Below are 21695 nucleotides of genomic sequence, written 5' to 3' on the forward strand. Positions count from 1 at the left end.
TCTTTATTCCCTTTGAATTTGTACATTTTAACAATATTTAAAGGGCTCAGTCAGAATCAGCAGAGTTAAACCTTATGAATTTGGGGCATTAAAAGACTCCTTAAAAAGTTTTTTTAATTATCGTTTAACACTAAATTTAATATTTTGTACAAATCAAAGTCAGGTAAAGAGAGCACTATCTGAATAGAATACCTCTCCTCTTAAATAATTTGAACAACAAACCAACGCAGGAAACAGAACTCCATTGAGGCACCCAGGAAGCATCCAAAAAGATGCTGCCTTGTCTATTTGGCCTGTCAATTAAGCTTCAATGAATCTTCTCAATACATGCTAAGATATAAAAAGAAATAATAAGAGCTACCAGTTCTGCTCTCTGGTTCTTTGTTTTTATTACTTAGGTTTTTATCAGATTAAACTTTTAATGTTGCTGTGCTCTTTGTCATCAGCTCTGTGTGTCAACACGGTAACTCTTGAGTAGCACACATCGCTAAACCTATGCCTCTCCAGAGTTTCTTAGGCATCCAATCACTATGTCTAGTTAGTTCAGTTCAGAGCAAAGCAGAAAATCCTTACTGCCTCTCAGAGGATGTTCTACCATCGAGCTCATAAGTGATTGCATTTGGCTTATTTGGCTGTCAAAATATATCTATATTTCATTCACAAAGACATCGTTATTCATTATGTGAGAAGTGTATATTTTATATATTATATTTTAAACTAGTGGGCATTCTAACATATTCTGTATGTATAGGATAGGCTTGTGGTGGTGGTCTTGAGGTTTCAGTGACACCTCTAAATCTTTTAAACATTTCTTGTGTGTCCTATGAAGCTTTCTTTGTGTTTTGTAATATTTCTAGGTCATAAATGAAACTCCTAGATCATAAAAACAAATACTAATAAATCTTACATGTTAGTGAGCTTCATAAGTTTAGTAAACTTCTGAGTTAGCCCATGTGACTCCAGAGCAGTTTATTACCATCAATGTCACATAAAATCAGGACAATCAAAACTGGCCCAAAGGTACCTTGTCTCATGTGTTTCCAGCAAACTACGTAGGCAGGGATGACACAGTGGCTCTGTCAAAGATCGTAGCAAAGCTCTAGCTCTTGACATCCATGAGATGACAGTACACTAAACAGAAAGGAAATGCAAGTCTTTTTCTTGTATGTAAACTACATAGGCAATTTAAAAAAATTGTAACACCTTATTCCTTTCTTCAGGCCTGCCTCGTTGCAGCTGAGCGTCATTGGCCAATGAAAGGCTCTCACTAACCTACATGGAGTCCTGATTTCTAATGAAGAAGCTGCAGAAGCATTACAATATATTGCAGGATCAAAGATGACCCAGGTTTGATGTTCTGTTTTGTTGTAACTTATAGCAAACACTATGGAAAAGGAAAGCTTTAGGAATAGTTCTGCACCTGTTTTTTTAAAGAACATTTCGTTTTCTAGTTTTTGTGAAGGTAGAAGTTTTGTCCTTGCCTCTGGCAGTAGGTCAGAAATTATTTAATAAACACCAATTTTACAAGGATCTTTACTGGTACCAAAAACTATATTCTAGCATGATCTTGGAAACAGTCATGTTCAAGATCTGCTGAATTCAGAATGCAAGAAAGTAACTGTGTTTGCCAAATAGAAACAATGGAGAGGAAAATAGCAGGATAAACTGATAGTTCTACAGGCTTTTTTAAGTATCTAGTGCCAAATCCCTTGTCTTAAGGTCTTTTCAGTAGGTAATTTTTCAGAGTATTTTATATGCAAATATGAACCAACCCCTGAGCACAAACTTGTTCTACTTAAGCTCTGGACTATATCCCAAAGCACTCCTGAATCCTAGGCTGTGATTCTAAGCCAACACAGTCAATGGGCTGAATAGGTTGGAACTCAGTATCATGCTAACACAACTCTTATATGGTCACAGCACAGTCACAATGAAACTATGTCTGCTCACATGCTGAGTACGATCATGTCTTCCTGAAAAAAAATGGATAAATATCTTCACAGAAAACAGACTATAGTTAATATAGAGCATTTTAATGATGTCTACCTTCTCTGTTTTATGCACTGAAAACTCTAAAAACTTGATATGTGCAAGATCTATGGAAGTCTTGCAAACTATTAAACTTATTAGATCTATGAATTATTATGTCTACTAATATATCACTTTCCCTTTCCAAGAATGGCAGGATTTTTATGCCATTTACTATCTGCTGAGCTGTGAAGTATGTATAGTATATCTAGTTATATTGTATACTTAATACAGTGTTTTCTTTTTTTTTTCCTCAGGTGTCTCTGTTAGAATATTTTAGGACCAATGAAGAAAAAACTGCCATTCTCAATGCATTTCCTTGAGCTAAAATTCTGTCTCAAATTTGCAAGAACAAGGTGGATTTGCAGATGTGTTGTAATAACTGGTATTCAATGGTAGGGCTGATGCTGTTTAATGTATTTAGGTTAATACTTAGATGAATATCTGTAAAAGTTTTCTTTTGTTGTCTTAGGTTAAAGGTTTTATGCTTTTTGGTTAAAAAAAAAATTTCTGAACACGTTCAAGTCTAACCAATAGTTACCTTGTCCCTGAGCTCTGAGAATGGCCATTTTCAGATGCCTCACAGGAGGTCCAGGATATCCCAAAGAAGGCATTTAAGTTACTTATTTTGCAGTCTGAATCTGAATCTGAATTCTCTCAGTGCCAGGAGGCACACAAGGCGCGAACATCGTTCTTCCACTTCGATCGGTCCGCGGCTGCGTGCTCTGGAGTCAAGGGCCACAGCGCAGTCTTCCGTTGATTTCCCCCTCAGGACACGACCGGTCCAGCTCCATCTCCTCCTCCTCACTTCGTTACCGATTTTCTCCATCTCCGCCATTTCTGATGCTCGTTGTTTCTGCAACTTTTTATTTTTTTTTCCGGGAGGAGGTAGTTGGCCTCCTGCCCAACCCCCATGACTTGGAGGGCCAGTGGTTTTTCTGTCAGGGTGGCCTTCCCTTAGGCTGCGTTGGTTCGCGGCACCTTCTTCAATTTTATCTGGTGCACCCTCCAGAGAGGGATCCCCTATCCACCGCCCAGGGGACGCGCCTTCTAGCTGTGCAGCCCCAGCCGAAGGCTTATTTTGCAGTGCAACTGTCTTTTTAGCAGTAATAGATTTTTAAGACCAAGGGGTACTAATAAGATTCTCTAGACTGACTTTATGCATAAAGCAGGCAAGAAAGCATGACATGGTAATTTCTACATCAATTTCATACCATCTCTTTGAACTACAGCAGACTTTTCAGGTTAGGCTTAATATCACCTAACTTTGCTTACGTGCAGTGTAGATAACAACATTTGAAATAGTCACCCTACATTCCTTTTATAGACAGTGCAGAAACAAAAATAGTTTGGGGACATAAGTCACCTAACAGTTTAGAGGGTTACTGTAGGTTGAAGTGAATTGCATCCTACCAGAGAGCCCAACCAGCCACCACAGATGGAGATATCTCTGTAGCTGATATTGTTTTGCTGATATGAAACCCACTCTTAGTGTTTAAAGATTTCAAGTAACAGTGAATCTACCTCTCATCGTTCTCTGTCATGTCTATCTTGTTTCTAATACAAATTTGGCTACTATCAAATTTAATCCACTGGGTCTCATTTTGACTCTTTCTGGTGTTCTGAAGAAGCAGAACCAGATGTTCTAAAGGACCAGAAGTCTTTGCTTTATTTAGCCAAAATCATCCTGCTTTATCTTATCTTAAAGAAACTAAGTTAGGTTGGACTTCTTAAGCATCTCATTATAAAGTGTTTTTTTAGTTCTCATGACATTATTCTAGTTCCTTTCTGAACATGTTTCATTATGTCCACATGGTTTTTATGTATGGCCTCCTACAAAACTATACAGAAACTTCCAGCAGTGGACTAAAAATGATATACCAGGAAATAATTCCACTTGCCTAATCCTACTCACTAGTCCAACGATTAAATATTAACTGACATGTGTGTCCTTGTGGCAACAGTACAAGCTCATATTCATCTGGTTTTCTGTCATTAGTTCTAGTCCTTTTCAGTGTTCCGGAGAGACTGTCTTTCGTCATGTGAGTGTGAATTTCTCTGTTCCTAGCTACATAATTTACAACTTGTTCTATGCAGAAATGTGCTTTTTAAATAGGGCCACCATGTTAGTCATTATAAAACTGTTGTTTACAGCTGACCTTACTAACATCTTTATGTCATCTCCTAATTTACCAGGAAGAAACTCCTGCTCTCTTTTGGTAGGTCATTGAGAAAAAGAATTTCGAGCAAAACATCAATAAAAATATTCTGTAAAGTGAGGATTTTCTTTCTATAGTTAGATTTTGAGATCCATCCTCTAACCAGTTTTTGTCTATTGAACAAGAGTTACATTCACTTTTGGATATAATTATTTTTTATTACATTATCAGACAGAAGATATTAATCTTATCAATACATTTAAATTGTCATCAAAAGCAATTTAATATTCAGTTTTATTTCCTATGTACCATACTGGCATCTATTAATAAGGCCATTAACTTGTAACTATTTACTGTGTTGCATATCAGCCTTTCACTGATACGTAAGGATGATATCAAGCCAACTGACCTATTCTGGTCATCCTATTTATCCTCAATACTATTATAACTTCAGTTTGCTCATAACCTTCTAGAATTTCCCAAGCATGCTATCATTTGTATAAAATGAATTGATGAGTGGCTCAGAAAGTTCTTCAACAGGTTCATTAATACCGTTGATTGAAAAATGCCTGCTTTAAAAATGTTAACACGAGTAGTTCCGGTTTTAGATTCTTTTTAGTTATTAACGAAAGTATTTTTTTATGCATGTAAATTATGAGAATCTCATCATTGTTCTTCCCAAAGGCAGAGAAAAATATGCATTGGAACTATCTTTCTCTTTCATATTCTGATTGACTATTTTAAGGTCCTTACATAGGATCAAGCCTATAGCATTGCCTGAATTTCATCAGGTCCTGATTATGATCTCTGATAATATTAGCCATCAAATTGACATTATTAGCTTTCATTTTCAGTAATCCATGTTTCTAACAACTGTTTTATTCTCACTGCTATCATTTTTCCTATTTGTCATTCACTTCTGCTGTAGTGGAAAAAAAGGGCCATGGCTTGATCCAGTAGGAATCACGAATATTTGCTTTAGTCTGTAAAATTAAAAGGGTGAAGATTTTTTTAACTGTAAATGAAAAAGTGTGTAATGATGAAGTGTTCAGTGTTTAACTTTCTGTGTCTTTAAACCTCTCCTAACTAGCCTTCACATTTTTAAGCTTAATTGTTTGTGTCACTCATTTTGCTCGTGACTGCTTTCAGCATATGAAAATTTCCCTTTTTAAACCACCAAGGCTATATAAAGGACATGCTTATGAGACACACTTGCTTCTTTTTTCAAAGAATTGCCTCCTAAGGCAAGACAAAGTCCTTAATCTACTTGCTTCATTTAAGGATTCCAGGACTTCCAAATGCTCTGGAAGTATTTCAAATGAGAGTGTCAGTGAAGCTTCAAGAATATTGAGCAATTTTTCAAAGAGCAAGGATACTGGTGGCAAGGATAATGACAGAACCAGACTGACTCAGGAAATTGCAGCCAGCTCCTTTGCATTCTCTCCCTGATCAGTAGAGATTGGCCCTGAGAATTTTTCATTAGAAAATTCAATAGCTAGGCTTAGCTTATTTATTCTGCAATTTTGAACCCAACTTTTTTCTGATGTCACAAAAGTATAATGTTGAAACCCGTTGAAACATTAGTTCTCCTAGTAAATTCTATAAACATAAATTCTATAAACATAAATTCTCTAATGCATATAACAACACAGCTTTCTAATACCGACCCTTCAAATATACCCTGCCCTAAAATTTAGAGACTTAGGCATATTTCATGTCTAAAGCCGAATGAGCTTTGCCACGTGCATATTGAACTCTCTATACTACTCCATTTCTTGTGATGAGGCAGGATTAAAATTTCATGGAGTTCTACTAAATACCAATATGAAAAACAGATTGGAAGAAGAGAGCTAGTAGGCCTAATTTCAAACCAGCAAACATTGAGAATAACCCTTTGAACATTATCTCTCACCTTGAAAGACTACCTAAAATTGTAAACTAATTAAGCAGTCACTTGATGAGCAGCAGAACTGAAGGAAATTGGTTTGCCTTAAGAAAGAGCCTTATCTTTGGGTTATCCAGTGCTTAATCAGGTGTGAGTTCTCAGAGTTTCTCAGATCATTCAGAACAGGTCTCTCCTGGATCCTCTAGTGTCTGGCATTGTAGCTGAGCCAATATTGCAGCCTTTCCTTCACTGGGATTGTCAGCTTATAACTCTCATTCAGCTGCTCATTTTCATGGAATTTGTAGGAAGTCGAGTAATGTTTGTCTGACAAATTGGGCCAAAACTCACCAATAGGTTTAAAAATTAGTGGTAAGGCTAGCAGATGGATATACAGATAGCACAATCACATTAGCCTTGTTTCCTTAGGAAACTGAGCTAGCAAAAAGCCACAAGAGTCAGTGGAGGAAGATCCAAGGTCATCCTAACCTGTTGTGATCCATCAGCTGAAATCATGTTAAGCTACCCAGTATGAAAGGTTAAAAGCTCCTCTGTCAGTTCAATTTGTTATTAGAATATAGAATAGCTACAGGAAAACACATTTCTGCTGATAAGCGTAGTGTTTCATTCTGTGTGCATTACAGAATTCATGTTTAGAAAAATTGCCAGGAAAATTAATGCTCTGGCATATGTCATATACGTTTTGTGACATCAGAGAGAAAGGATTCATAAAGGGTCCGATAAATGCTTTGGAAAATAAAATAATACAGCCAAAAAATGTTCTTTAGTCATCACCAAAGCCAATATAATGGTACCGAATATTTAAGTGATTAATTAGATACAGCCTAGTCTTAGATACAGCCTAGATACACCACTGGATATTTTGGGCCCCTATAATACAATTTGAATTTTTTGATTGGGATTCTGTGATCTTTTCTTTTCTCCATTGTACAGTGATTGGCTAACATACTGTAGAATTATCAGAATGGGGAAGTCGTAATAGTCGTACAAACAGGTTATAGACGGGATCATTGACAGCCTTGTCTTTACTAGAAGCTTGCTGCCAGGTGTCTAAAGTCAGATCCTGTGCAAGAAAGTAATTTCACAACCTGGGCAGCAAAATATATGTTTGGTATCAAGATTTATTTGTTTCTGTTCAAGAGTATTTCAAAGAAGAAATTTACTGAATTTGTTAATCTATGATATAGAGAAAAGAATATTTAGTTGTATATAAAGAGCATGAAGAACTATAAATTTAGGATAAATTCTGCTCTGACTTTGCACTCAGCCTCTTCTAGACTAAATATCCAGCCTTCGTGTTAGGCTGAAATCCTGTTTCCATTGAAGTCCTGTTGCAGAATGAGGATGTGTAAAGCAGGCTAGCTAATAAAATAATCATGTATTGCAGAAGGATTTAAATTGAACAAAACTATCTAAGATCTAATTCAGACAAGAAAAAAATGTGTATGTTCCAATAGCTTCAACTGCAAAGGTACATTCGGGAGCTGGCATACTTATGTTGTAGAGTTCTTGGTTTTGGAGGAGAAGCTGAACTTTTTTGAAATGTATTAAACATGAGTAGCTCTGTTGTATAATGGGGAAATATCACATCATGCATCCAAGAAGTTGCCATTGATATCAGTAGGAAATGTACACATAGAAACTGAGCACAGAATAAACAGGTGGAATTAATTTACAGATTAATCGACTGGTCAGTTTCTTTCAATTCTAATACTGAGTTTTATTACAGATCACTGTCATAAATCTGGATGACCAACGCTCTTCAAAATTTCCAACTTTGAAAAATTGGAACATTTAAGATGGCCACCATTTAGCAACAACAACCTCACAAAAACAGAAGGAGTAGAGTCTTGTCTTAACCTCAAAGAACTCACTTTAGATGAAAACTACATTTCAACACTAGATGGTACTGTATTTACCGTGGTAGTGATAATGCAGGCTGTCAAGCTGGGACACAGTAGAAATGTTTCTTTATAGTGAAATATTATAGAGGGTGAGTTTTTACTCGCTGCCAACAGAGTGAGTTTTTCAAATATTAAAAAGTCTGAGTGTATCTTTAGCAGAACTGAAGAAAGGGAGTGAGGCAGAACAGTTATGTTCCAGCAAAATAAATATTTCTTACTAAAATGTGCATATTTATGTTTAATGATCTAATTGATCTAATGATCATTGATGTAGTTACAGCTGGACCCAGTAACACAAACTGTGTCACTTGTAACTTGTTTCACCTTCTGTATCAGCCACCTTTTTCTATTCCAGCTCACCTTATACTAAGTGCATCTTGTTTATTTTTCAAGACATTTCAAAGCTCACCAAACTTACAAGACATAGTGTAAATAATAACCATCGTATCAGCCTCAAAAGACATGTGTTTGAAAATCTGTCTTATCCTCATTACATTGTCATTGACAACAAGAGAATCACTTCTTTAGTTAGTTTAAAGAAAGCTTACTCCCTAATAGAGCTATACACAAGTAATAACTTTGTTTATATCAACCAAGGAGTACATAATTTAAAGGTAAATATTTACTATTTCAAAACTAATTTTTATTACATTAGAAATACAGTGTTTCCCCACTTGTTCAAGTATAGAGGAAGCTATACTTAAACATAATTGGAGGTTCTGCCTGTGGGTGCTGCATTCATCCATCTTTACAGTGGAACCCAAACTGATGAGAACCCCAGTCTAACGTTTTTTGATTGATACTCACTCCTGAGAAGGAAGTACTGTACCCTCCAGGTGGATTGGGCTCAAAATGTTCTGCAGAGATAAACATCACTTATACCAGTGATGTTTACACAATCAAGGTCCATGGAATAATTCTGCAACTTATGTCAAATAACAAACAATTACACCTGGAGCAGTTCCAGCTCTTTTCAGCTTACCTGGAATGCTAATGTATGTATTATAAACTTTGTTGGCTGGATTCAGACACTAACTGGAGACCAAGGCCCTGATTCTTATTTATGTTCAGACTCTGTAAAACTGTGAGAGAGCACAAAGGCTTTTAAGGGAATGTCGGTATAGTTTTCACTCACTTTAAGGGCTTTCTTTGTGGTTTGAGTGTTGAAAAGTACTATTCACCTAAATGAAGATATCTGGATTTTGTTAAGTCATTTCTCAGTTTTGAGTCATGCAGATGATGGCTGAAGAAGGAGCTGAAAACAAAGTAGACTGAATGCACCTATATATGGGTGTTTTAAAGTTATATTAATAAACCTGTGCTTTTTTCTACTTAGGGTTTAACTAATCTGATAATTTTGGACATGAGTAGAAATTGGGTAGTCTGGAAACAAGATCACTACCAACTATTTGTATTATTCCATCTTCCCTCTCTCAAAGCCTTAGATGGCATTGCAATAGTAAGTTATGCTGTACGCAGATTACTGTAACTTTTTTAAAAATAGTTCTTTAACAGATCAAGACCCACCTGATCAGACTTGTTAATATGTGTGTAATCCTTTCATATACTCCATAAGACCCCATTGTCTGTTTCTGTCTCTCTTTCATCATTTTGGGGTAGAAATTGCCTTTTTTGTAATAGTACCTAGCACAATAGCGTCCTGGCACATTGCTAGGGTTCCTGAGGCTTTAACTATAATTTTGAAGCGAAATCATTTCTAACACCTATGAAATTAGTGTACGTTACTTGCAAATCTATATTGCAAACTAACTGAGAGAACACAGACTATCTCCATTAATCTGTTCCATAAGAAAACAGTCATTCAGGTCGGTTCATATAAACACAAAATAACACTTTTTTAGTTCCTTTGATTTTATAGCATCTTTAATTCATTGAATTGTAAAATGTTTCTTGCCTATATTGCTATGATAGTTCTAGATCTGCATTAATATAGCAGACATCACTTCAAATGCATTTAACAGGAACCAACAGAATGAGAAAGTGCAAAAGGTTTGTTTGGGATCAAACTCACCTCTGACGTGATTGCAGATAGACTGGGACATTCAGCCTTCACAGAAATGCAAGAATTAAATTGGACAGCTTCTAACATCAGGTGCAGTGATTTTCAGAATTGCTTTATCTATTAAAAGTAGCATCTAATATTGTGGATAGAACATGAAAATCTAAAGCTAGAATCTATATTTAGCAAATATGCCTGATATTCCCTAGCATTTGTAGGCCAAATTCCCTTGACTGATCCATAAAACAAGTGCAATTTTTCATCAAAATGGGTTATTTTACACAGTTAGATTGAAGAAATATTCTTTCTCTAGATGCTTCCATTTTTCATCTGATCTGATTCCTTTCAGAATAAATTCAGCCAAAAAGTGAGAACAGACATGTATATATGTGCAGTGCTGCTTCTGCAATCTTCTGATTTCTGGAAAAGCTGCCTTTTCCGTTGTAGATCTACAGGAATTTAGAGCAAGAATGACCTGTGATTGGTCGCATTAAATGCATCCTTAACTGAACACCGGTACGTGCACCCAGTGGGACAGTCACTGTTCTACAACAAAAGTATTTTACACAGCACTAGTCACACTTGTTTGCAGACATCATCCCTGATATTAATCTTTAGGTAAGTATTTCTATGGGTTGTATGTATGTATTTGTCTTCTTAGAAACATATTTATATTTTATTCTTTCCCAGTATCCTGCATCTGTCAGTGAAAATCCCTACCTGGTGTAACACGTGAAGAAAATTTTCATGGCACAGTCCACGATCTTCATCTTTTGATCTTAAATAGTCTAGAAGGCCTTCAGCAACAGTATCACCATGCCAGGAATATCAGCATCAATACTCTGGTGGTGCTGACTATGTGCTTTTTAAGGTATTACAATTGCAAGCCTTGAATTTCTTGAAGCGATGTATCAACAGCACAGTTAGGAATCCCTAAAAATTACTTGAGGAATGTCTCTCTAGCCAATAGAGTATCCTGTTTCTACCATTAAGTAGTAACAAGTATTTTGCAAGCAGGCTTTGACACAGCTGAGGTACAGAGTCACAATCTGCGTGGTGCTTTGGCAGGCCTGAGGGTAAGTGGAGAATGGAGTACTCCACCTGAGCAGCTGCAGCTCCAGTGCTGCTGGAAAGCAATGAAAACAGCCTAAGAGGTATGGAACTGGAATTTCAGTAATGGGATACAGAAGCAAACAGAGCAGACTGATGAAAGCCCTTGCCTTTGGTGTCAGAATTGAATCAATTGTTTACTACTGGAAAAAGAACTGTGAATTTGTTGTGAGATTTTCATTAGGGTGCTTCTTTCATAGGAGCATGTTGCATTTCTTACCCTAAAGCCAGCATGTTATGGATCTGCTCATGCTATATATCTCATTTCTATCTTATTTTTCTGTTACTTGTATTCTAAATCCATGTTTGTCTTTTTTTACTTAATTCAGAGCTGCAGAGCTGGTGCTAGCAGACCAGTTTAGAAATGTCTGTGGCATGAACTTACAGAACAATAATCTCATGTCTTTCAGTGGTTTAATCTTCCTTCCTAATGCCAAAGTGGGTTCATGACACAGTCTTTTCTATTTTTTGTAATAATATTAATGATAAACTTATTTCCTTTGACTGAAAATATGGTCTTTAATGTCCTTTAATACCCTGTTGTTCATGGGTTTTTTTAACAACAGCAATCAATCAGCACAAAGCTGATTGCAACCACTGTTTCAGTTTTACAGTATTGCAGTAATCTCATCCAAAATCAGTGAACTGCACCAAACTTTTTAAAGCACTTTAAACTGACCAATCATCTTTCTAAAGATCAAATTTCTGAATCAGAAAAATGTAATTGGCGGTTTTGCTAATGTGTTAGCAGAGAAACATTCTCTTTGATTAATTATATTTCCTTTTTACAGATATTGTGTCTGAGCTACAATCACATTGAATCAATACCACCTGGACAAAAGCTCCCAAATCAGGTAACAAATAGGCAGCAGCTGTACTGCAAGGTGGCTTCTCATGGCTATAGACAGGATGGACTTCCCCAAAAAAAGCAAGTACAATCAGCTTTTAAAATATGCTTTTATCTCTCCTTTACTCCACTGAGGAGGAAGGAGGTGTCTTCAGCTTTGGATCTCCCTTTATTTTCCCCTCCTAGCTTGAAGAAACACAGTATATTTGTTTGTTTGTTTGTTTGTTTTGCACACATATGGTATGTTTGGCACCATCTAGTTGGCTTTTCTTTCCTAAGTTCTTTATGAACAACTTGTTAGGCCACTTCTTCATCAATCTAATGATACCAGGCTGCTGTCATTTCTTCTTTGGATCCTACTGCATAGGTGGTTAGGCATACGTTGAAGTTTTTTCACCTTCCTACAAAGGAATTCATTTTGAGTAAGGGAACCACCTACCTCTCTCTGGCTGCTGGTTTGATCTGGGAGAGTGAGGACATTTATCTCCGATCAGATTGATCATTGATATTCTGTTTTCATTCTTTACTTAAATTTGTACATTACACTACAAAATTTTAGGAATATAATCAGATAGTGTGGAATATATTAAGATAGTATTTCAGTCCCTTGAGCCTGACCTGTGAAAATTCAGCTGCCTTACACTGCATAGTATTCTGACAGCAGCCACAATCCCTTGTTATAATCAATGAGTTCAGCAGTTCAGACTACAGTACCTTCTATGAGCATAAAGAAGGCTTTTATATATTCATCCAAAGTTCTTCTGCAATGTCATGTGTAGTCTAAGCAGTCATTCATCCTGTCATTAAACCTCCCTTCCCTTGCTCATTTCATAAATGACGTTCTTTTCGTCATCCTCTGAAGGAGATGGTCGTACTTCTTTCTTCTTCCTTTTGCCATCAATGTTAGATCAGCCTGTGTCCTAAAGAGCATTTTCAAATTACCTTTCAGTTTGCATTTCTCATCTGTGCACTCTTTCAGGACTGAAACTTCCGGGATCTGTCAGGATTCATCTACTTATTTCTGCATGGATAAGGCAACATCCATAGTCAAATCCAGTTTTATCATATCAGACAAGTCTTGCAAAGCCACCATGCAGAGCTCCCTCTACACTTTGGTCAAGTTTTATAAAAGTAACAGTGACAGAGCATCAGAGAATCCTGCAAAAACTCGTTGTTGTGTGCATACTTCTCAAGACTTCACCCCGCTCTTCTTGTCTTCATTCTTTGCATGTGCTCAGCATCTGGAGTGTGGGGAAAACATTAATTTGTTTTCACATCTTCTGAGGAAAAGGTCTGTTGGCAGAAGCACACATGGATATGGTCTGTTTGGGCTTCCATCATAGTGTGACAAATTTCTGTGCTCATTTTGCTTACCTGCTTCCTCGTGAGAGATGAACATTCTTTATACAGACTGGGGGCTCATAAAGGACTTGAAATAATTGTTCAGTAACTGTAGGAGTGCCCCTCTTGTTGATGGGAGGGATTTTTTTACACTAATGCCTTCTAGTTTCCTCCCCTTTCCCTTTCTAAATGTTGACAAATTTTAGCTTTATTGCACGCCACTGAAACTTGGCTGACGTTCCCAAACTTAGTGCAAGTCAACATAAATATGCCATGATGTTTCTCAGCCAGGTTTTTCAAATGTGACTTACGCAGAGTCACTGATTTAAACACATAAGATTCTAGCTCAGTAGCTGCTACTTAACAACGTTTACATCAATACTGGAATGGAAATTATTTCAGGATTACTGTGTGATATGGATAACATTGCCCTTTTTTTCCCCACAAATGCAGCACAAAAGTATTTAGTGAACAACTGTGCTTCATTTCAGGTTTATTGATACTTCTACCATCTTCGGCTAGTAATGATCCAATACCATTGTCAGGATTACTTTTGTTATTGATATACATTCAAACTCTTTCATACTGTTCTTAATGCTACAAGCCATTGATGTCCCCTTATGTGCATTTGGTCTTTTCATCAATATTTTGCATGTTTTTACTTCTTGTTTTCAATTTCTTTGTTTTTCCATTTATTACGGCTGCTTTTAATTTCCCACTAAGTGGATACTGTCTTTTTAATGACTGTTGCCTTCTTTCTCAATTGTGAGATATTCTAGGAACAAAAATGTTCTTAAACCTTCCCCAGATATTCTTGACACTTTCTTCGGAAGTTGAATTAGCTCTTAATTTTTGTAGCCTTGTGAGATAAGCCTGTGTAAAGCATTAAATATACATACTACATATTTACACATCTTAACACAACTTAATATTACATATTCACATACAGTTTGGATATTGTTTTGTTTGTGATGTGTGAATGTAATCAAGTCACTAGCTGCTCAGCAATCACCCATATTTAGTGTTTTTATGGAAATTAAGGTTGCTAACCACATTGGTTCATTAGCTGGATCGTAAGGAAGAAGCAAAGCTAAAATTAGAACCCTTTTTTCCCTTCTCTTAATCTATTAGTTCATGCTACCTAATTACAGGTCAGACATAACAGAAATTAAGCTTTTACAAACAAATTAGTAGAACAGTGCATGCTATTTTATTTTGCCCTGTTGTCATTCAGCTGTTGTAAAAGTACACCCAAAGGTTGCCAGAAGTATTTTACTAAATCTAGCAGCTGTTTACAGCTCTTTTCTTTTCATGTCCTCAGACTTCTGTGAGCAGAGGAGGGATTTTTTTTATTTGATTTCCATGGTCTGGATCCAGAAAACTTGACCTAGCTTCCACAGAACAAAAGTTTATATGTGCAGTACTTCCACCTCATAGTAGTGGATTTGTTTCATTTTTCATCAGATTTTTTTAATGTATCCAGGTGTAATTCCTATGAAACCTGTGCCAGTGATTAGTGAAATTGCAGTCATCCATATATACCCTTCATAAATTTTTTTTTGGGGGGGGGGGGGGGGGGTAAGAAATGCTGAAGTTCTTTTGTCCGAGGAAAATTGTGGCATCATACTCTTGTTTGCTTTATTGGTTTAGGGACGCAGAATTTGAAGAAAACCTGCACTTGATAATGCAGAGTTTGGAAGATTTTCATCTGGGCTATAATGGAATTACTAACATGGCCCAGCTACATCTTAGCAGGCTAAAAACTTGAAACTTCTGTTTTTGTAGAGTAGGTGGTAGCAACTTTTCTGTACATTCATTCAAGCATTTTACAGTACTTTCCCTATGTCCAGTTTTCACTCTGTGCCTTGAATTTGTGGGGGACAGTCTTCTCTGGTCTTGACCCCAATAAGGATGATACCCCAGCTTTAACTCTTGCCCTGGCTCCAAGATCCTTTGAAACTGAACAGTGAAATTCTTCCATACTGTGCCACTGTGCCTCACTTGTCTTTTATAAGACAAGGGCAGAGCAGGGTAACCAGCATGTGGAAGATGTATTTGCCAGCTCGTGGCCAGCAGCAAGTTTCACACTGAGGAAATTTCCTCCTGACTATAAGCAATACCAACGATAATGATTGACCTAAGTCTTGTTCCTCAAGACGCCCAGTTTATTTAGGAAGATATTTTGCTTTAAATAGAGATGCCAGATAGATAGATGAGATCAAACACACTGTTGTCCAGTGTCACTGAAGTGGTCCAAAACAACATACAAGTAATTCAGAAAGTTCATGAGCTGCTTTTGCTAAAGATAATTTTTTGCTGGAAAAGAATCCAAATCCATTAAAGAAGATTCCATGCATTTACTCTTGCTATATTAGGAAATTACATCAGCCAAATTGAAGGACTTGAAGGTCTCCAATTTCTGCAGGAATTGCTATTGGACCATAACCGCATTAAAATGATTTCACAAGGTTTCCTTGCTAGTCAGAATCAAATATGAGAATTGAACACTTTACAACCTGTGCTAAAATTACAGAAACTCTTTCTGGACTTCAACAGAATTGAAGTACAGTATATTTTTGTTAATGCTGTAGATTCAGTGGGCTAAATGTGGTGGACTGTTTTCAGACAAAATTTATATTTTCTTCTAGGGATTTGCCTGAGTAAAATCACCAGTATTTTCCCCAAAATATATACACCACTTGCAAGATTTTTGAGAACGCCTGACATATGGTGTATTTTTTAACTTCTGGACAGGAATCATCTCAACTAGAAAATCTTCAAGTTATTCCCAGTCTTAAGGTGCTCTCAAAACACGGAAATCCAGTGAGTATATTCGTTTACATTGTCAAATAAACTAGGTGTGTATTTCACTTTATGCACTGAACATTTCCTCTTCATAATCATTAAAACTATTAAGACTTTCTCCATACCCAGGTCACTCCTAAGTATCTGCTATGATTGTTTTAAGGTTGAAAGCTTCATAGTATGCATGATGATCACGTTGCCTCACTGTGCCTGTCTCAGTGCCATACTGTGATCAGAAGGCACTCATTCTTCAGCATACTGTTCTTCATAGTGCTGCAAGATAAATTTAAAATGTATGTGTTTGCATGAGTATGCTGCAGTGATGGGCTGTCCTTTCAATATTCCAAAGCAGTCTGTGAAGAAAGGTCAAAGAATGTTAAAGGATTTCTGAAATACTTGATTTTATTTTTAAAATGGCTCAATAGCAATCTTTTTTGTTGTTTTGCACATCACTCCTTGAAAAAGTCCCGAAGGGAAATTTCAGGTTTCTTTTTTCCAGACATGCTTCTGTTTTTCAATGTAGTACTGTTGGTTTGCCTTTTTTATCCCTGAGAACAAACTATTACAACACAGTAAAGAAGATTCTAGGCTTTCTGATTTTGGGAATACGTAGCTATGGGACAGAAGACAGCTAACACTTTCACACAGTAGAAAAGTCTTTCCTGGTAACCATAAAAGGACAATTGGAACTTAGTGGGGCCAAGTGTTTGAATAAAGTTTGTAGGATCTCAGCTTCATGTATTTAAGTATCTTAGCACTGCTGAGCTTTAAAGTAGCATCAAAAGTAAATGGAAACAAAAATATATTTTTCATTATTAGTTTTGAGAAAAAATGTGGCTTTCCAAATTTCAGTTGAAAATATAGTTCATACGGCATGTTTTTATAAACAGACCCTTGAAGATTAGGTGGAAAGCCCAAGAGCTAAATGCCCCTTGACTTCCTTTTACCATAAACCTGCAGTGTCTGGTCTAAAGGAACAGCTAGAAACACAGGGAAGAGAGAACGCAGGGGCACATTGGAACAGTAATACATATGGTGCAGTCATGCACTCTGTTTTCAGTGGTTGACTCAAAAGAATATTTTTGCTCTTATGACATTTTTTTAAACCAACTTGCAAGTGGTTATACAGATTCGGAAATGAACTGGCTTCTGAAATGGATGATGAAATGGGGGGAGAAGGTCAAGCAAACTGAATGTTAGTAATGGCAAGAACAGTCATGTTTTTCACAAAAGAAAAAGCCAAAGAGATTCCTCTTGGGAAATTGCTATTCCAGGGTTTCCTTTTTTAGAATTGCAGGCCTAGACTTTCTCCTGAAGAAGATCAAGGTGGTGGGTTCAGCTGTCTCCTATACAGTGTGGCATTAAGAAGTACATCTCACAGTGTATTAGTAAGCATCAGTTAGTACCCGCCACTATGGTCCACACTTCAGATAACTTATCACCTGTCGTCTCCAATAACATTGTATATTAAAATAGCAAATATTGCTAGCCTTTTCTGTCTGCAGCACAGCCTGCATCTCAACACTTGGCCTTCTGTAAGGCTGTTTCCTAGTCATGTCTTTGCAGGGCACACACTACAGTTGAATCCTCATATTGTGCTGAGGGACATGAGAAGCTGCTGTGGTCCAGGCTAACTTGATGAGGAAGACATACCATCTGATCCCTTCCTTCACCACAGAATTTAATGAGTGTGAGAACATATAACCGGTTCTTTCTAGCATTCTGCCAGGAATATGCCTACTATTTGGGTGTTGTGATAACCTTCACTGAGTTGCCTATGATAGGCAATTGCAATACAAACCAAACATTTAAAAACTATAAAAGACCCATTAGAGTCTCAGGCTCAAGTATCTATAGATACAGATGACACCATAGATTTTATTGTTCAGAAATGTGAAATTTACCCCCAGTAGTAACTTATTCTTACCCTGAAGTTCCATGCTGCAGCAAATCCACTCATTTTTTCCAGCAGGGTTTACCCTCAGTTTGTACTCCTGTGCAGTTAAACAGCTTTTGGATGGTCTAGACTACAGGTAGAATGAGGTCATGGGGAGAAATTGAATTTGCAGGTGTACGTTTGATGAACCAAATCCTCATATTAGGTTAAGCAGATGCACTACCAGTGTCATGCAAGTATGTCCATGCAGAACAAGAACATGCATATTTAAACGTACCCTACTTTCACAGGGTATCTGTGTCTGATAATTTTTTATAAAAGTTTCAGAGGAACCTAATTCTCTTACCTTGTAATGTTACACATAATGCAGTATCACAACAATGCTGTGTGAATGTTTTAAACTGTAATTTCAAAGTGCAATATTCACCGCTATAACTTCTCTGTCCATCTTTTCTCAGTAAATGGGATTCTTGACACACAATATTCCAATTTCTCTTCTTGCTGATAGTTACTTTCATAATTATTTTCAACTATAATTTGGTAATGCAATATCATATTGTCTTGAAAGATACTATCTTGTCCCATCTGTATCCATTGGAAATACTTTAACACAGATAATATTCTTCATGCATTGCTTTGCCCATAAGCCTGCTGCTTTCTGTTAGGTCTCACTGTCTTTCTCATCAAAGTACTTGTCTCCATCACTGTGGTTCAGTCTTGTCTCTCTCCATGCTTCTTGTTGAGAGTGAGGTCATCTCCTAATGCCTTGAGATGCAGTTGCATACCACGAGCTGACCACTGTTACTGGTCATCAACACCCCTTTTTCACTGCCATATTTCTACCTTTGCTACTCCTTTTGTTGAGAAGGGGCTCCCTGGACAAGCTACCTTGTTGTTTTCCTCCAGACCTTGCCCTGAAATTCTCACTGACTATGAAACCAAAAGAAAGCTTCACAACAGTTGGGCATCTGCTGTGACCATTGTCTGTCACACTGATCAATTTTATTGCTCATTATTTTCTTGTGCTCACCCATCTGTCAGTCTGTCTGCATTCACTGGGTGTGCCTCATCTCACTTTACAGTATAAATTCACTGGAACAGAGATTTTTAGTGGGATTCACAATTAGGTATCCTAAATACAAGAATAACAATAACAACAGCAAGGAGTCAGAGAGGAGGCTAGCCCAGCACGTGTCTCCTACGAACAGAAGGTTCATTGTCTCTATGGCTCTGTTTATCACTGAGACCCCACGCACTAAAGAGTTTGTTGTCCCACAGCAGACCTGTGTTTTCTGTCTCACAGCAGGAAACTTCTCTGGAGATTTGTTTGATGAACAGAATTCTTTCCTTCCAGCTCAAAAGACTGCAATATGCATTTTAACCATCAATTTCCCCAGAAGGATCAATAGAGTAATGAGGAGATCTAGTGTCTGTTCCTACTGTGTTGTGCAAGCCAGTTCTCTCTTCATATCTCAGTTTCATATTGATGGAGCACAGAAACAGTTCTCCTACACATCTAAAACAACTAAGGATGATGAGAAGCATCAGTACGATTTGTTTTATTCTCCCATCCTCATCAACCTGCCCAGCTTTTCCTCAACCCCTTTGCTTTATAGATAAGAAGCACTACCAGTAGACACCTACAAGGTTATTCTACTCCAATTGTCTCCTTAAATTTTTTACTGCCATGATGCAGTCACCATGCCCAACCACACCTGAACTGTTGCTGAGCTGCAAATACTACTTGCTGCACTGGATCTAACCACTTTGCTGTTATCTTATGCTTCCCATAACAATGAGTTATGTCCATATTGTATCCTTGTATAAATTTCTTGGCATAAATATTTTATTGTATAAATAAAGCCCATTACCAGGATATTAGCTTCTAGCTACTACCATAATAAATGCTATTATTTGATACTGATATTAGTGGTATCTTCACTGTTTTGCCAAATCTCATTCTTCACATTGATAGTAGGTCACTGCCAAAACCAGGCAGGTTAAAATCCATGTACACTTGGGTTCTGTCTCAGAACTTCATCTATCAAAAATGTGTTATCACAGATCCCTGTCTGGCTACATTAATATCTCTGTTTGCAGACTCGGGACCTGAGTAAGTTAGTGAAACACATTTTCCCGCTTGAGGCCACAATGCTTGTATACAGAGTTCAAAGCACTTTTGGATTGAGCAATTTCATGTGTAAATGTTTTATTTCAAAACTGACCTGTGCTTTTATTCGTTGGACATCACTTAAATAAAAACATGGCAGAATGAGTAAAGCAATAGAAGCATGTTAAGACTGTATCTTTAGAGAAATCTCTGTTTTATATTCAGGTTCAGTGAAGATGTTATACCTCATTAGCTACAACAGAACTGAGCCATTTTCTCATTAGATCATTCAAGTGGAACAACACAAAAGATTTTTCAAGTTTGTCTGTTGCATTTTAGTTGTGCTTTTTAAAGTGCTTGTTAGAAAGCAAGAATTGAAACCGTATGGTGTTGTTTAAGCTTAAAAAGTGCTTTTGATCTTAAGCTTCAAAAGAGATTTTCCCAGCAGAAAGCAGGCTAGCACTTTATTTAGTAGGTAGACACCAGAACACTCTGTACATAATATTTTCATGCTATTGATTAAATTTCTTTTAACGTTGTCACTTCTGAATTAGAGATGATTTACAGGAGGCAATCACCGTTGTCATTGTACTGTACCCAGTTTTAACAAAATCAACAAATCAGCAGAGACTGGCACAGCCTTAAATCAGTTGCTCCAAGAAGTGGTGGTCCCAAAGTGAGACTTATGAACTACTAAGTGTTTTAAAATATTATGAAGATCCTTCCAAAGCTGAATTTTTATCAGCCCCGTGCCAGTCATCCCCTGTAATGGGTTTACATTTGAAAATGTATTGTTTTCCATCTTTCTCAGTAAAAACAGCTTCAGTGCATTACAGTAGCTTTGTTCTTGAAGTGGTTACAATTTTGTTTCAAGCATTTGAGTTTCATAGCTGCTGGTGCTTTTTAATGTACACAACTTGCACAGCTTATGTGTTTGACAGCTTATCTAGAAAGTGCACTAATTAAATCTTAAGGTCACAACACTAATTTAAAGAACTGATCCTACAGCTCTTTACTCACAAAAAGCTGATCATTACTATTTATATTACTGCAAAACCAAAAGACATTTCTATCCTAAAGACCAAGATATGCAATCTTTATTTTTGTTTTTCCTTTTCTTGTGAAGGGTTTTCCAGTTGCAAACTTTCCAGAGGACTCTGGATTTCCCGCACTGCCAGCAAACTTTACAAGACATAATCCTCTCAGAATAACAAACAGGAATCTGAATGAAAACATTAACCATTTATTTGACTCTGATCTTATATTTGGTCATGAACTTGAAGAGCCTCTACTGAATAAACCAAATGAAAGTAAGCGTAAACAAACAGGATTACATATTCCTGAAGACTTAACATAGTTATACTCCCTCATGCTACATGTTATATGGACATATAAGGCATTTTTAACAAGGACATTTTTATCTTTCCTGGGTACCTTGCAAGTCTGTAAGTTTCTCACAACTTCCCAGAGCTGGGAAGTAGATGTGTTTTCTGGAGGAATACATATCTTTGTCAGTTCTTCACCCTAGGATGGATCTTCAGATTCAGTCTGAATCATTGATAGAACCAGCT

At 36.9% G+C, this 21695-nt stretch overlaps 1 protein-coding gene across 1 annotated transcript in view; it reads left to right on the forward strand.

Moving 5' to 3' along the window:
* The window catches only part of LRRC9 (leucine rich repeat containing 9), a gene marked incomplete at both ends in the record, with an annotated part of 39562 nt that extends 18081 nt beyond the window's left edge, over positions 1 to 21481 (forward strand). Inside the window, 19 exon segments of the mRNA XM_082318852.1 lie at positions 1222 to 1254; positions 1258 to 1347; positions 2286 to 2348; positions 2352 to 2423; positions 7820 to 7844; positions 7847 to 7996; positions 8388 to 8608; positions 9331 to 9453; positions 9977 to 9988; positions 9992 to 10107; positions 11454 to 11562; positions 11916 to 12052; positions 14963 to 15072; positions 15075 to 15094; position 15098; positions 15688 to 15806; positions 15810 to 15875; positions 16067 to 16135; positions 21251 to 21481. Coding sequence (XP_082174978.1) covers positions 1222 to 1254; positions 1258 to 1347; positions 2286 to 2348; positions 2352 to 2423; positions 7820 to 7844; positions 7847 to 7996; positions 8388 to 8608; positions 9331 to 9453; positions 9977 to 9988; positions 9992 to 10107; positions 11454 to 11562; positions 11916 to 12052; positions 14963 to 15072; positions 15075 to 15094; position 15098; positions 15688 to 15806; positions 15810 to 15875; positions 16067 to 16135; positions 21251 to 21481 — 1767 coding nt within the window.
* Between the last annotated feature and the right edge of the window lie 214 nt (positions 21482 to 21695).

This window comes from Platalea leucorodia (genome assembly GCF_965183815.1).
Source record: "Platalea leucorodia genome assembly, chromosome: 7".
In the NCBI taxonomy this organism is placed as follows: Eukaryota; Metazoa; Chordata; class Aves; order Pelecaniformes; family Threskiornithidae; genus Platalea; species Platalea leucorodia.